This window comes from Pagrus major, chromosome 17 (genome assembly GCF_040436345.1).
Source record: "Pagrus major chromosome 17, Pma_NU_1.0".
Lineage (NCBI taxonomy): Eukaryota > Metazoa > Chordata > Actinopteri > Spariformes > Sparidae > Pagrus > Pagrus major.
Window position 1 is genome coordinate 16,002,878 of NC_133231.1, and position 13,725 is coordinate 16,016,602.

At 42.3% G+C, this 13,725-nt stretch overlaps 2 protein-coding genes across 2 annotated transcripts; both read left to right on the forward strand.

Moving 5' to 3' along the window:
• Positions 1 to 4,171: 4,171 nt before the first annotated feature.
• Positions 4,172 to 6,086, forward strand: hoxa10b (homeobox A10b). Its single transcript, XM_073485870.1, has 2 exons — positions 4,172 to 4,949; positions 5,812 to 6,086. The coding sequence occupies exons 1-2, from the start codon at positions 4,172 to 4,174 to the stop codon at positions 6,084 to 6,086; spliced, it is 1,053 nt and encodes a 350-aa protein (XP_073341971.1).
• Positions 6,087 to 8,421: 2,335 nt separating this feature from the next.
• Positions 8,422 to 9,629, forward strand: hoxa9b (homeobox A9b). Its single transcript, XM_073485862.1, has 2 exons — positions 8,422 to 8,944; positions 9,391 to 9,629. The coding sequence occupies exons 1-2, from the start codon at positions 8,422 to 8,424 to the stop codon at positions 9,627 to 9,629; spliced, it is 762 nt and encodes a 253-aa protein (XP_073341963.1).
• The last annotated feature ends 4,096 nt before the right edge of the window (positions 9,630 to 13,725 follow it).

Genomic DNA, 13,725 nt, shown 5'->3' on the forward strand with positions numbered 1-13,725 from the left:
AAAACTGAACAAAGACTGTCAGAGGCGTGCAGACTACACAACTCCATCTGATCTGGACAGGAGGACAGGGGTGGTTTTTTTTGTTGTTGTTTTTTTAAATGTGCCAGACTTCATAAAGAATTCTACTATTTATACACTATTTTGTCATTAAACACAGTTGGCTCCTCAATTATTATTATTATTATTATTATTATTATTATTATTATTATTATTATAGGCATGTTATTCTGCTTGCCCGACAAATAATCCACAATTTTCCAAATTTTAAATTTCTAAAGTTGCGTGTCTTACAAACACGTGCGTCTGAATTTCCTCTATGTTATTTAATAACACACATGGAGATTATTATGCTGCAACTTTTAAAAAAAAAAAAAATCTTAATTTTTCCTTGAAATATAAAACGTTTCCCCAGTTTTACGCACACGCACGCAACTTTTGCAGGCCCAGACATCAAACTGTGTTTCTCCTCTTTCTCTTCTCTCTCTTTTAACTTCATTGTACAAATACAAAAGAAAATCACAAGTCAATGTTAGCGCATGAGTCCAGTTATGATTCGTTCATTTCATGCATTTTAAGTCTGATTTTCAGTGATATTCAAACATCTGCGCCTGGCGCTCAGCACAAGCGCTTTGTTGAGCTCTTGGCCGTAAAGTTGGATTATTCTTGAAGGCGAAACCCGCTGATAAAAGAACCCAACCCCCCCACAAATGAAACATAATCCTGTATTTTGTTTTATCCGCCAGCACGTGGATCGTATCAGGTTCATTTGATATGTATGTCTGATACTTTTTTTATTCCCTCATGGCTGGAAATGGGATCCGCTGCAGTTATTATCTGATATCCATTACAAAGAGTTCATTCACTTTTGTGAAGATGCGGAGAGTCTGATTTTGACCTAACATGCCTGTTAGGCTTACTGAAACAATCTTGACACTTGTTTGAATGAATTTAGATGTAACACGCGCCTCGTCGCAGAAAGGGTGAATGTTTGTGTGATTACGCTCTTATTTTAGTGACACAGTTTCCCTTACGCACACCTAAAAGGCGGCCTTCGTGACCCACCAGGCAGTGACACTGGGGTTAAATAAAGGTGGATGAACGCCAGATCGTCACAAGCACTATCTGGTCATTTATTTATTATTCTGTAAGATGCTGAATAAACAGGCGATGAATTTCGGGTCATTTACGTCAAGCCCGCTCACATAAAAAGATGGGTAAAAAAAAAAAAAAAAGTGGCTTCAGGTGGCTTTATATTCACCACCAGGCCCTTGAAAACAACTTGAATGGCCTGCCATAAGCTAATAAGGGCCCCGATGCCTTCCTTATACCGTGCATCCTGTGAGGCTCCCAGGAATTCCGCTTTGATTGCTGCACATCCTCCCAGTTGCTCCAGTAACTTGGCCATAAAACGCGGATTCGTCTGGAGCATTTGGAGTGTAGTGCCATAAAGCGTCTGAGACCAAGGTTATTAACTGTGACTAAGGGGCTGAAAAACAACGGCTGGGAGCATTGAAAGCTTGTGTCCACGGAGCTTTCCGGCGTCATTTTGTTTCAGCATCTTACCGTGGTCGGAATATTCCGCGTTTGGCGTCGTGCTGCGGTGTAGGCGCGCTGTCTTCGCCCACTGGGTGGCGCTCCTCAGATCAATGTCATTGCCGTGAATTGAGATATAAAAGAAGTTTGACTCAACGCGCTCAGCTGCTTTTAAAATATGTCACCACCTCAGGATTTCATTGTTAAGGTAGGCACAGAAATATTGCCTTGACTACAGGGGGTTTATTAACGCGATCAGAGGGAGTGGGTCGATTTTTTTTTTCTCCTATAGTTTTTCAGCTCATCTCCCTCTCGAAATGCTGTTTTTCATCTAAGGTGCAGATGTTATGATGTACTGAAAGCATTACAGGCAAAACTTAAGTTAATAGAGCAAGAATCGATTCTCAGGTTGCAGCTCTGCAGGCGTTATAGGCCTGGAGTGACTAATGCGCACAAAGAAATAAGATCACAAGGGCCTTTATTCCAAACAACGTGTGGCTCACTAACTTTTATAATCCCTCAAGAAAGTTTCCAACGTAAATTATACTTTGTTTGATAAATGCCAAACTTGATTTATGCTGTTTAGTCGTGATGTAAACAATGTAAACATGTGAAAATAACAACTTGGATTGTCCCAAAGATTTGTTTTCTTTGATATCAACACGCAGCTTGTTGCTACTTGTGTGTCCATGTGTGTGTGTGTGTGTGTGTGTGTGTGTGTGTGTGTGTGTCATTGTGCGAACCACTTTTGACGCATTTTCACAAATTTCCAAGTATTTCTCTCAAGGAGTAATTGAATGAATTTTTAAAAAAAAACATGTTTTATGTGAATAATAATGCAAGGAGAGCTCACCCACAGTGCGCGCTGAAACATCACAGGAAAAATCTAATAGGATTAATGATTATTATCATTCATTGAGGGCCAGACTGCAGCAGGTTTGACGCCATATAAAATGGCTGTACATAAACTGTAGCTCTCATTTCTAGACTTTATGGCTCCAGACTTATAGGAACATGGAGGTGGCCGATGTTGTATTTCAGGGTAAACCCACCTTTGGAGACGTTTTTATGCTGACCTAAATCTGTAGGCCTGTGGTATAAACTCCTAACCCCATTGGCGGTCTAAGGAAACGAGGGTCGATGTGTTTTCTGACTTTTTTTTATTTTTTATTTTATTTTACTTTACATATTGTAGGAGTTTGACTTGTGTTTACCAGTTGTTCGCCTTATATGATGAGAATTAGTTTAAATCTTTTTTTCTTTTTAAATCAGCTTGTGAGTCTGTTACGAAATGACACAAAGGCCATCAGATTGTTTTGTCTTGTTTATTTTAAATTAAGACTTTCCTTAAACAGTACACATCTGAAGCCAGGCTGTTCTGTCGTAGGCTGCATTACATGCTATGCAGGGGAAAAAAACGTATTTATTTCTCATTTTCATTGTATTTGTTTTTTTGTTTTCTGGCTGCATCACGGTTACTAGTTTTTTTTTTTCCCCATTACCTGCATCTCACATGCGCACGTGTTAGCCCCAAAAATGTCATGAAAAGCACAAAGACTATAAACGCAGACACGTCAAGATCTTTTATATATTTAAAAAAAAAAAAAAAAACAACCCAAAAAACAAAACAAAAGCAAAATAAAAACAGCTTACACAGGCGCACTGATCACTTTGTTGGTGCGCAGAGTGGATATCAGGAGATGCAATTTAAATTAAAACAATAAGGATTATGTGCACTTAGGCCTTGGTTTGTATGTGTGTGTGTTTTTGTACATAAACAGTGAGTAAATACGAGAAAGAAAACTCTTTCAAATTCCCAGTGTTTCTGTAAAGACATAAAAACTAGATTAAAATATCTAATCCGTCCAGTAACGCACTACATTTCTGGCAGTCTTCTCTGTATTAAGTGACCATTAAGAAACATGTAGCTCCAGGGCATTGTTCAGCTGTGCCTGCCTGCGTGTCACCTTAATAAAAGCTCCAAACAGCCCTCAGCAGTAAAAAGGTGTCTGGACGGAATCCTGGCATTTTGCACCCACAACACGCCACACCACAACCAGATAAGCTAAGCCAGTGACTCTGCAGTGTTTTGACCAGCAGTGTGTGCACTGCTTTGGGTGAGTCCTTGAGGAATTAAAAAAAAAATAGTCCAATGATAATCATCAGAGCAGGACGAGAAGGGTTAAGAATCCCTCGCCCAAAGGACCTTTTTGGGTATTTTGATGCACCCTGTGCTTCTCAGAGGCACCTCCAGAACCCTTCATTTTTACAGTGCTGTAAAAGTGGCCATAAAGCTATGCATTGTACATAATTGTTAGGGACAGCTTTCAACAACTGAGTTGTCAAACAGGGCTTGTTGTTAAATCTGCATAGGCAGCTCCGTGTTTATGGGCGCTGATCGAGGCTCAAAAAATGTGAGATTCAGAAAGAGATTTAGGATTTTTACCTATAAACTCCTCTGATGCACCACTTTCCCCCACAGTTTTCTCTTTACTTAGCCTAAAACAAAATATACGACACAGTGGAGCTGCCCGGCCGGACTGGGAGGAGTCTGTGGTCGCCTGGTGTTTTAATTGGCTGCAGGCTACAGTGAGAAGCGTGAGTATCAGTAATTATTCAGCAATGTTTTGCACAAGAAATGTCAGCCAGAAAGGGCTATCTTCATCCTCCGTCAAATTATACCACAACGATGACATGCCCCAACAACCAGACTGGAAATTCGTTTTTCGTGGACTCCTTGATCAACGTGAGAAGCGACAGTGGCTCGTATTACCAAAGTAACGGCGTGTATTTGCCACCGGCGTCGGAATATTCATATGGACTCTCCGGCGGCTCGTGTTTCCCGGGGATCGGTAAGCGCAACGAGCCGAGCACCCAGAGCGTGATCCCGTCTCCTGCTCCGTATGTTCAGGGGATGGAAACGTGGCTGGAGACGTCGAGATCCTGCCGGGTGGAGCAGCCCAGCGGCCAGCATATGGCTCAGTGTTCATTCTCACCGAGCATAAAGGAGGAGAGCGCTTATTGCCTTTATGAGTCTGACAAATGTCCTAAAGGAGCAACAGTAGATGACATTTCCTACTCGACCGCATCATGCCCGGTCACCGGCACCACCTTGCCGGTCCCGGGCTACTTCCGCCTGTCTCAGACATACACGTCCTCCAGGCTTTACCACGATGACCAGCCGAACATGAATCACTTCACCCAGCAGCGAGCTGCTCGCCTGGACAGCCAGCCAGCCTCGCAGCCACAGGCTGCCTCTGCTGAGCCGGAGCGGAGGGAGAGCCACGAGGAGGCGCCTGTCCCTGCGCCCTGCGCCCCGGCCAGGGACGAGGACAGCCGCCTCTCCTCGGAGAGCTCGTCCTCCCCCGAGCCCGCTGAGACGTGCAGCGCCGAGTGTCCAGAAAAGCCCGTCAAAGGTGAAGAGGCGACACACAAATAGCAGCATAAAGGGCATGCACAAATCATTTTTAGGCTTCTATTGTTTGTTGAGTATGAATGCTGATTTCCGTTTACTATTAGGGAATTATTATTTAGTTCAGTCACTCACAGGTGCGTTTATTTGATATTAATCTGGCCAATCAGAGCCGGGGATCAGAGCTATTGTGCTTTATTAGCTGTTTTTTTTAACATCACAGATAGGCTGCTGTATATGTGCTATTACACTGCTATTCACACAGGCATGGTGGATTTATTTTAACAGGCAACTTTATGAAGTTTTGATAGTTAAAAAGCACATGAATTATTCTCGGATTTTTAAATATTATCAGGGTTTCATTTATTATTAATAACAAGGCCAATCCAGTGTAGTCCAGGCCTGGCTATAATTTCAGCAGACTGTGCAGAGTATGTTTTATGTCTTAATAAACGTGCAGTTGGCTACAGGCTGCTGTCGTTAAAGGCTGCTTAACGGGGCAAATAGCAGTTTCTGGTAAAATGCTGAATTGCAGCTATATGGCAGATACACGCAGATATGTGGCTGCGCGTAAAATGGTTGTAAAAATCAAATAGAAGACAGAAATCATGCATTTTTGGGGTATTTATGCTCCATAGTTAGGAAGTAGGTGTCAGTTAAAAAAGTGGAATTATGTACCAAAGCATTTCTGCAGTAATTTACAGTAAAAACACAATTTTATTCATTGGGCATGTCAGGTTTTGTTTATTTTGGATTTTGAATTTTACTAGCGCATAATTTCTAATAAATATCCAGCTTTCCTTCCAGGTATGATGTTTGTTTTTCTCACACCTGTTGCCTAACATCCTGTCTCATTTTCCTCGCAGGAGATGGAAAAAATGAAAGTACAGCTAACTGGCTCACAGCTAAGAGTGGCCGAAAGAAGCGCTGCCCCTACACCAAGCACCAGACTCTGGAGCTGGAGAAGGAGTTTCTCTTCAACATGTACTTGACAAGGGAGCGTCGCCTGGAGATCAGCCGCAGTGTGCACCTCACTGACAGGCAAGTCAAAATCTGGTTCCAAAACAGGAGGATGAAACTGAAAAAAATGAGCCGGGAGAACAGGATCCGAGAGCTCTCCAGCAACTTCAGTTTCTCGTGAGACTGTCTGCGTCTTTGGCGCCCTCCTCCATCCATGGCAAGGGCGCCTGTGCAGAGCCTCCCCAACACCCACCCAACTGTGAGAATGTCCATGGAAAATAGGACCCTACTGCTTAACTTATTGTTGTTCTTTCTTGTTTTCACGTCTGTTTTGTTTTGTCGTGGATATGTATTTATAAATGGCTACATTTGTAACGTTGATCCATTGTGTTGAAACTGTTCAGAATGTGACCACAATGTTTCAGAGCTTCAGGCTTGTACATATTGTAAAGTCAACCTGAGTGAACCATTGGAATTTGCATGCTGGACTAACCCCTTGGGAGTACTTGTGTTACAGTTACACGTAAGGCCTCCATGTGACAGCTAAAGAAACCCGAGAGGTCTGATGAATATTTGCACATTTTGCTGGTCAAATTAATAAAACCATCCCTGCAACTGCAGACTTCTTATTTCATTCAGGAGGACAGATTAGGAGCTGCGCGCTGTTTAAATCTTAAAGCTGGCTCAGGTACAGCGCATCGTGCTACTGCCTTTGTGTTTCTGGACTGGGTCCGCTCTGTGCACAGTAAATATTATTACAGTAGTAGAGGGTGATGTTCTTCATAGTTTGGGCCTGTAATAGATGTCTGGCGGCTGTGCACACTTGGTTGCTTTATGTCCTTGACACAGGACTTAAAAGTGAACCGCACTGTGAAAGAGGAACAGTGTTTATTTTCCATTTTGATTACTTAATTTTAAAAATATGAACAAGTGGCTTCTTGCTGCAAAAACATACACAAACAATTATTTTTATTTTTATTGTTAAAATGCTTAATTTTAAAAAATGTTGCAAAACAGTTCGGGAATTGCCGCACATATCAGATCATCGTGTTTTGCGCATTTACAGATTTCTAAAAAAGTTACGTGCAGACTTTTTATGAAAGGAAAATACACAATTTCCACACGGTGGAAAAACACACTGAGAGAGATATTCCCGAAGAGGAGAGCGGGCTGTTGAGTGGTTTAGGTAGTCTCATGTTGTTGGGCTATTATATTCCTCCCACAACACGAAACTGCCTTGATTACCTCAGTAAAACTCGTCGCATCATGAAAAGTGAATCACTATTAATTACTGGTCCGATTTATTAATAATTTTTGGGCGCAGGCTGCCTCACACACATAAAAATTATTATTCCAAAAAGTGTAATAAAGTGTTTTATTGTTGTGCGTAAAACGAACTCCTTATATGATTTTTCTGTTTTTTTCATCATGAAGCTAAATTCTGGGCACATTTAATCTTTCACCACGTCTGTACAATTTAATTTAAGACCACCTTTGCAAAGGGTTTTCAGCAGGAAGTAAAGACGCAGGCTGTGGGGAATGAAAGGATTAAGGCTTGTATACGTCCAGGAGAGGAGCAAAGGACAGACAAGGCCTCGGTTATGATCATTGCAGTCTGCCAGTTGCCTCGCCGTAGGAAACGCCGGATGCGTCTGCCTGCGCCAGAGAAAGGACACAAAGGCTGAGCTTTATTGGTGATATTTAGCTTAGACAGCCAGGTTGTAACCTGAAGAAAAACAACCCAATTGCCCGTGATAAAAAGGGACTGTTATATAGCACCCAAATAACCTCACCCCACTTTCCGTTTTAGATTGCCTTCAAAGTAGACCCGCAGACACAGCAATGTGCATCTTGGAGGCGAATATGTTTTTCATTGTGTGACCTCCAGTGGTGCCTTTAAACACCTCTCTGCTTGTTTGGTCTGTTTTAAGAAGAAGTCTCGAAAATGTTTAATAAAGGAGCCACGAACGACAAAACAGAACCGTTCTCTCCCAAAGTAACAGATTTATAGATGGAGGTCATTAAATTATTATAAGTCTTTTATTTTGGAGGATAAATCATCCCATTAGGTTTTTATGAATGTACAACATTTTTAAAGCAAAGAGCTTGTTTGGTGATTTTACAAATTGAGTCTTTAAAGTAACACTTCGTCTGCTCCCCTCCAACACAACTCTGTTCGATTGCACCTACAAAAGATCTCTCGACAAAAATCATAACGTTTATTGCTTATAAAACGTAATATTTCCCAATAAAGGCGCGGGGATTTGCTATTAAAATATGGTGGGGGAAAATGGTGGCCATTTACTTGAGCAGCAGGCTGATTTATTATTTATTGTTCTGTCCCACGGTCACGTGTTTGGGGCGCCCTATCCAGTCTTGGGCAAGGTTCAACTTGCTGGACGCATTGAGCCCCTTTAGCTGGTGCAGGAGAGCAGCTCGTTAAATGAAATGAATCTGCTTCTTCTGAATCTATCAGGACACTAACGCGCTAATTTTTTTGTTGTTGCATTTTTGCAATGTCGACGTTGGGGACGAGCTATTACGTCGAGTCGTCTGTTCTTCCCGAGCAGCAGGAGGATATGGCACCGAGGTACTCATCAGCTGCAGGGGTGGAGCAGGCGATGCTCACCGAATATGGCGGACACGAGTCTTTCCCCTTGCAGGCGAAATCTTCTATTTTTGGTGGATCTTGGAGTCCCATCTCGGCCCACCCTCCAAACACAGCCACACCGACTTATATACATCACCCGTACGCAAGCGGGGACAGCGATGGCATGTTTACGCGCTCCTGGGCGTTGGATCCGGTGTCCGCGTCCCTGTGTTTGACGGGATTACCTTCGACAGCCATGCATTATGAGATCAAACCCGAGCCTCTGATTGGGAGTGCCGAATGTACAACTTTGGAGACGCACACACCTCTTTTGTCTGACATTGGAAACGAGGCGTCCCTTGCGGAGATTCCCTGCGAAACCACATCCAGCGCGTCGAAAGCCGCGGAGGAGAGCCCGTCAGCAGAGGAAGTGAGGGAGGTGGATGCAAGTAAGCGATGCAGTGTTTTCATTTTACTCTGGTCTCTGTGTGGAACTCGTTTAGATGAGTGAAAATGGCATTAAAGGCTTGAGGGTGTGGAGGAATTGTTTAGGATGGCACAGGCTTGGTTTAGTAGAATAAAATGGGCGTACATTTTTGTTTTGGCTGACAGAGGAACAATAATTTTACAGCTCAGTGACATGATCTGCTGTAGAAAATTCATCAAGGTGGTTGACACACTTCACTGTGTAATTTGCAACATCTACAGAGGAATGTGGTGTGGAATTTGCCATCCTCAGTCCTCAAATAGCTCAGTGAAGGGTGGAAATACACCCAAATAATTTCTTTTACAAATACACAGTCCTGCCAGCAGCAGCAGCAGCATGTCCTCCAGCTGACAGTACACTCTTGTTTTTAACTCTCCTGTCTCCTGGTTTTGACCCTCCTGTTTCCAGATGACCCATCATCCAACTGGCTTCACGCGAAGCCCAGCAGAAAAAAGCGTTGCCCCTATACAAAGCACCAAATCCTCGAACTGGAAAAGGAGTTTCTGTTTAACATGTACCTCCCCCGGGATCGTAGATACGAGATAGCGAGACTCCTGAGTTTGACCGAGAGACAGGTGAAAATCTGGTTTCAGAACCGCAGGATGAAGATGAAGAAAGAAAACAAAGACCGGCGGAGAGACAGTTAACTTGTTATTTGGGACTGATGGTGGGGGAGGGAGGGAGAGGGAGAGAGGGAGAGAGGGGGAGTCTGTCCTTAATATTCCTGACCTGTTACACATGTTGTTGTAAAGTTTGTGTCGTTATGAAACAATGCTGGATGTCCTTTTTTTTCTATGATATCCAGATTTGATGTTTGTGAGAGGACAAAGTGTCTCGTCAGAATTTAGATGTGTTGCATTTTACGCACAGAGATAGTTAACTACACTACATTTGCTATTTGCATGAAATGATCCTTGACTACCTGAATGTCTTTCAGCTACCTATTTGAATTGTTTAAGTTATTGTTTTGTTTTCTTTCTTTTGCAAAATGGATGTTTTTATTTTAACTGTTAGGTTTGATCCATCTGTGAAAACACTGTGCACACTTCAAATACCTCGTCGTTTACTGGTTCCATCCAAAATAAAGAGTAGTTTGTATAGCACATGAGAAAACTATCATGGCTCATTAATTTTAATCTTTTTTTTGTACATAATATTTAAACATACCAAACATATTCTAACTGAGAATGTATCAAATATGCTACTTTCGGCTGAGTTTACCTTAAAAAAAAATCCAAACTATTTCAACAAAGTTAGAATTTTCGCTCCTGTCACTGAACATGAATTTAACAGAAAACCTGTTTTTACATCAAGAAGAAGTGAAAAAAAGGTTTAAAAAACAAACTTTTACTACGTCTTCTGGTTTGTAACCATCGAGCTTTATGGCGCAAACAACCCACAAAGGCCTCTCCAGATTTATTTTCTCTCTGAAAGACTGTTGTCAACCCTCCTGGCAAGAAGTTTCCCATAACAATATTTATATATTACAATCACATTATTGCGGAAATGAGAGGGGTGTTTATTTGATTGAAACATTTATAGTAACTGTTTTTTTTTTATTTATTTTGAAAGACTCCAGGCATACTGTTCAAACAATTATTAAATACAAAGATGAAAAATGACCGCAGTTACTTTAATTAAGTTTGGATATTCTTGGAGCCTTTGATTACAAACCTTTTGGGAAATTAAATCAGCTGCATGGATTGCAAACCAGCGACGCACAGCGATGTAACAATTACAAATACGAAGTTCTGAACGAGCGAGAGCAAATTAAAGCGACACCAAAGCGCATTTGAGCATTTATAGATTCGTTAGCACTTAATTATTGTCTGAATCGCAACATGTGTGCATGCGAGACGTTGTTGGACATTTTTCGGCCTTTGAACGCCCCACAAACTAAACTAGATGCCCTCGTGCAATAAACCACAATCACAGCCTCGGCTGTTTATAAGGTGCGAAAACAGCAGAGCATGTAGAGGCTCTGACAGCAGTGAGGCAGCATTTCTAATGAGGCTCGGGCGGACGGTCAAATATGTGATACTGTTGTGAGATAGGAGGCCTGGAGCGCGCGCGCACGCACGCACTCACACACACAGAGGAGAGGAGATGAGAGGTGTAGGGTATGGCAGGACTGCAGATGGGTCTGTCTAATTACTTTACGACCGTCTACCAACAATTAGACTGTGTCAGTGTCTCAGAGCAGAGACATCCGTTTGTTGTTTGGTCGCAGCTCTCAGGAGGACACACACACACACACACACACACACACACACACACACACACACACACACACACACACACACACACACACAGACATCCCACAACATACATCATTTTATCTAGTGAACAAACAGAGAATAAAACAATTTTAAAAAATGTACAAATGATGACAAAAGAAAGACTAACAACTGAAATGAGCACCAGTGTCCTGCTGGTGGTGTCAGTGCTCCGCGCTGTGCTCGCACCGCCAGCAGGTGGAGGCAGCGGCTCGTCTGAGGAACAATCTGGGTGATGCGTTCACGGCACACCGAGACCACTCCCCATTTATTATCACAGAGCTGCACCAGTTTCCAGACGTTTTCGTCGTAAATCACCGAGTTCCTGCTGCGTGTTCGGTTTCATTTTATCGTCATATGCGGCATCTACTGCTCCTTACAAATCCACGTTTAATTAAAGTGGGACTGTGTGCGGCCAGGGGTTCCTTCTCTGCTTATTGCAGCCTCAGTTCTTCAAATGACTCCATCTTGTGTTTTTAAATAGCTTAGAAGAGAGTCTGTAGATATTATGATCAAGGATGAATTGATTCTAATATTGATATAGAAAGCAAAAAATCACTTTATATCCATGGACATGCGCATTGACCATGACTGAGGTGACAGTATGACCACACATGATTATCCACACGCACACACATTTTCAGAAGCATGTCATCATTTTCCCAGGAGCTGGTTTGGACCTCACTGGACCCAAACTAAGCGATGAACTTGAGGTCCTACAAATAGAAGGATACCCCAACAAGTCTTACCTCTCTTCCTGGTTTCCCCTCTCCCCCCTCCCTCTCTCTCTCACCCCAAAAGGTCATCCACATGTAGCTCATTAAGTCTCTTATTTCCTTTTGGGGAAAACTGTAAAGTTATCGCAGACAACTGATGTTCATATTTAAAAAAAAAACAAAAACATGATAAGATTAGTGAACCTCCAGTCAAGTCTCTCTTCAGAACAGTGCTGTGTGCGTATAGTTGGCATTCCTGTCTGATCCCCATGCGTGTCTGGATGGACCTCTTCCATTCGAGGAGCCGTGCTGCAGGAAAACAGAAAGTTGCTCGGATGTTGTTTGCGGTGGGACCTCTGGTGACCCCTATACATCAAACCTCATGACACCAGCGGTGACAGAGGAGGCCGCGAGTGAACTCTGGAGGAAGAAGTTCAGGGGAGTAAAGTCATGAACACATGGGAGAGTGTTGCACCCACTTATCCTCGCTGCCATTAGTGCGTCGTTTATATGTGGATAGTGAGCTGACCTCATGATGTTAGACAGGCCTATTTTGTGCAGGAAACATTTTTGCAGATAAATCCTTGAGCCATACTGATAGCCCTTCAGATTTTAGAGGAAATAGTTTGGACTTTGCTCTCTAGAGCAGTGGTTAGCAAACCTTTTCAGGTCAAGGACCCCCGAACTGACACAAATTAGACCATGGACCCCATCTGAGTGTTTTATTACATAAAATGAGCAAAATGGTTCTGTTATTGTGTTACTTAAACATGGAGTTACACAGAGAATGAATTATTCCCATTTCTTCTGGGGCTAACCACTGTTAGATAGCCTCTGTCATCAGCCACAGATACCACTATTATTCTACATATTTCTGTATGCTGATTGCTTCAAATCCTTCTTAAAAAGCCATGTTCATATTGTACATTTTTGCCTTTACCCGCAGGGCAACAGAGGAGGACCTCTGAACCAAAGAAGCTGCGAGCTGACAGGCAGACTTCTTCTCTCCCTAAAGGTGGGTTCTGTATCTTGTCATATTATTTTACTCCTTTGCTATGACCCCACACTTTTCCATTAATTTGCCTTCTTAAGGGACAATGAAGGCATAAAGGCAGGACGTCAGTGTTTCCTTTTTTATATATAGTCACCACGATATTTCTGCACACGTCTTCGTGCACAACAGTTTGATTTGCGGCCCTTTAAGTAGTAGTATCTGTCAGATCTTTCTCATGAATCCGCGGGGCTCGATAAATAAACGTGTAATGTGAAAATCCTGTCGTGAACACTGCTTTGTTTCCAGGACACACACACACACACACACACACACACACACACACACACACACACACACACACACACACACACACACACACACACACACAGCACGCAGCTAAATGTGTTTTCCAGAAGCACTACACGGCTGTACTTCTTTCTTTTCTTCCTCCACAGGCAGAATATGATGTGATGTATGATACAATGCAGCGTTAATGACGGAAACAACGTCCAATGAACACACTCAATCATTTCAACAAATAGCATTTCACAGTTTATAACTAAGTGAGTAATAAATGTGTGATAAATGTGTTATTGCACCTTTACATTAGTGAAGACTTCACCTTATTTTACACAATGAAAAACAGGAACAGACTTGGTAAATGTTCATTTTTTTTAAATTTAAAAAAAGTCTTTACATCCAAACACACGATAGATGGAAATAATTCCACACCACAGATAAGCCCAGCATGGTAATT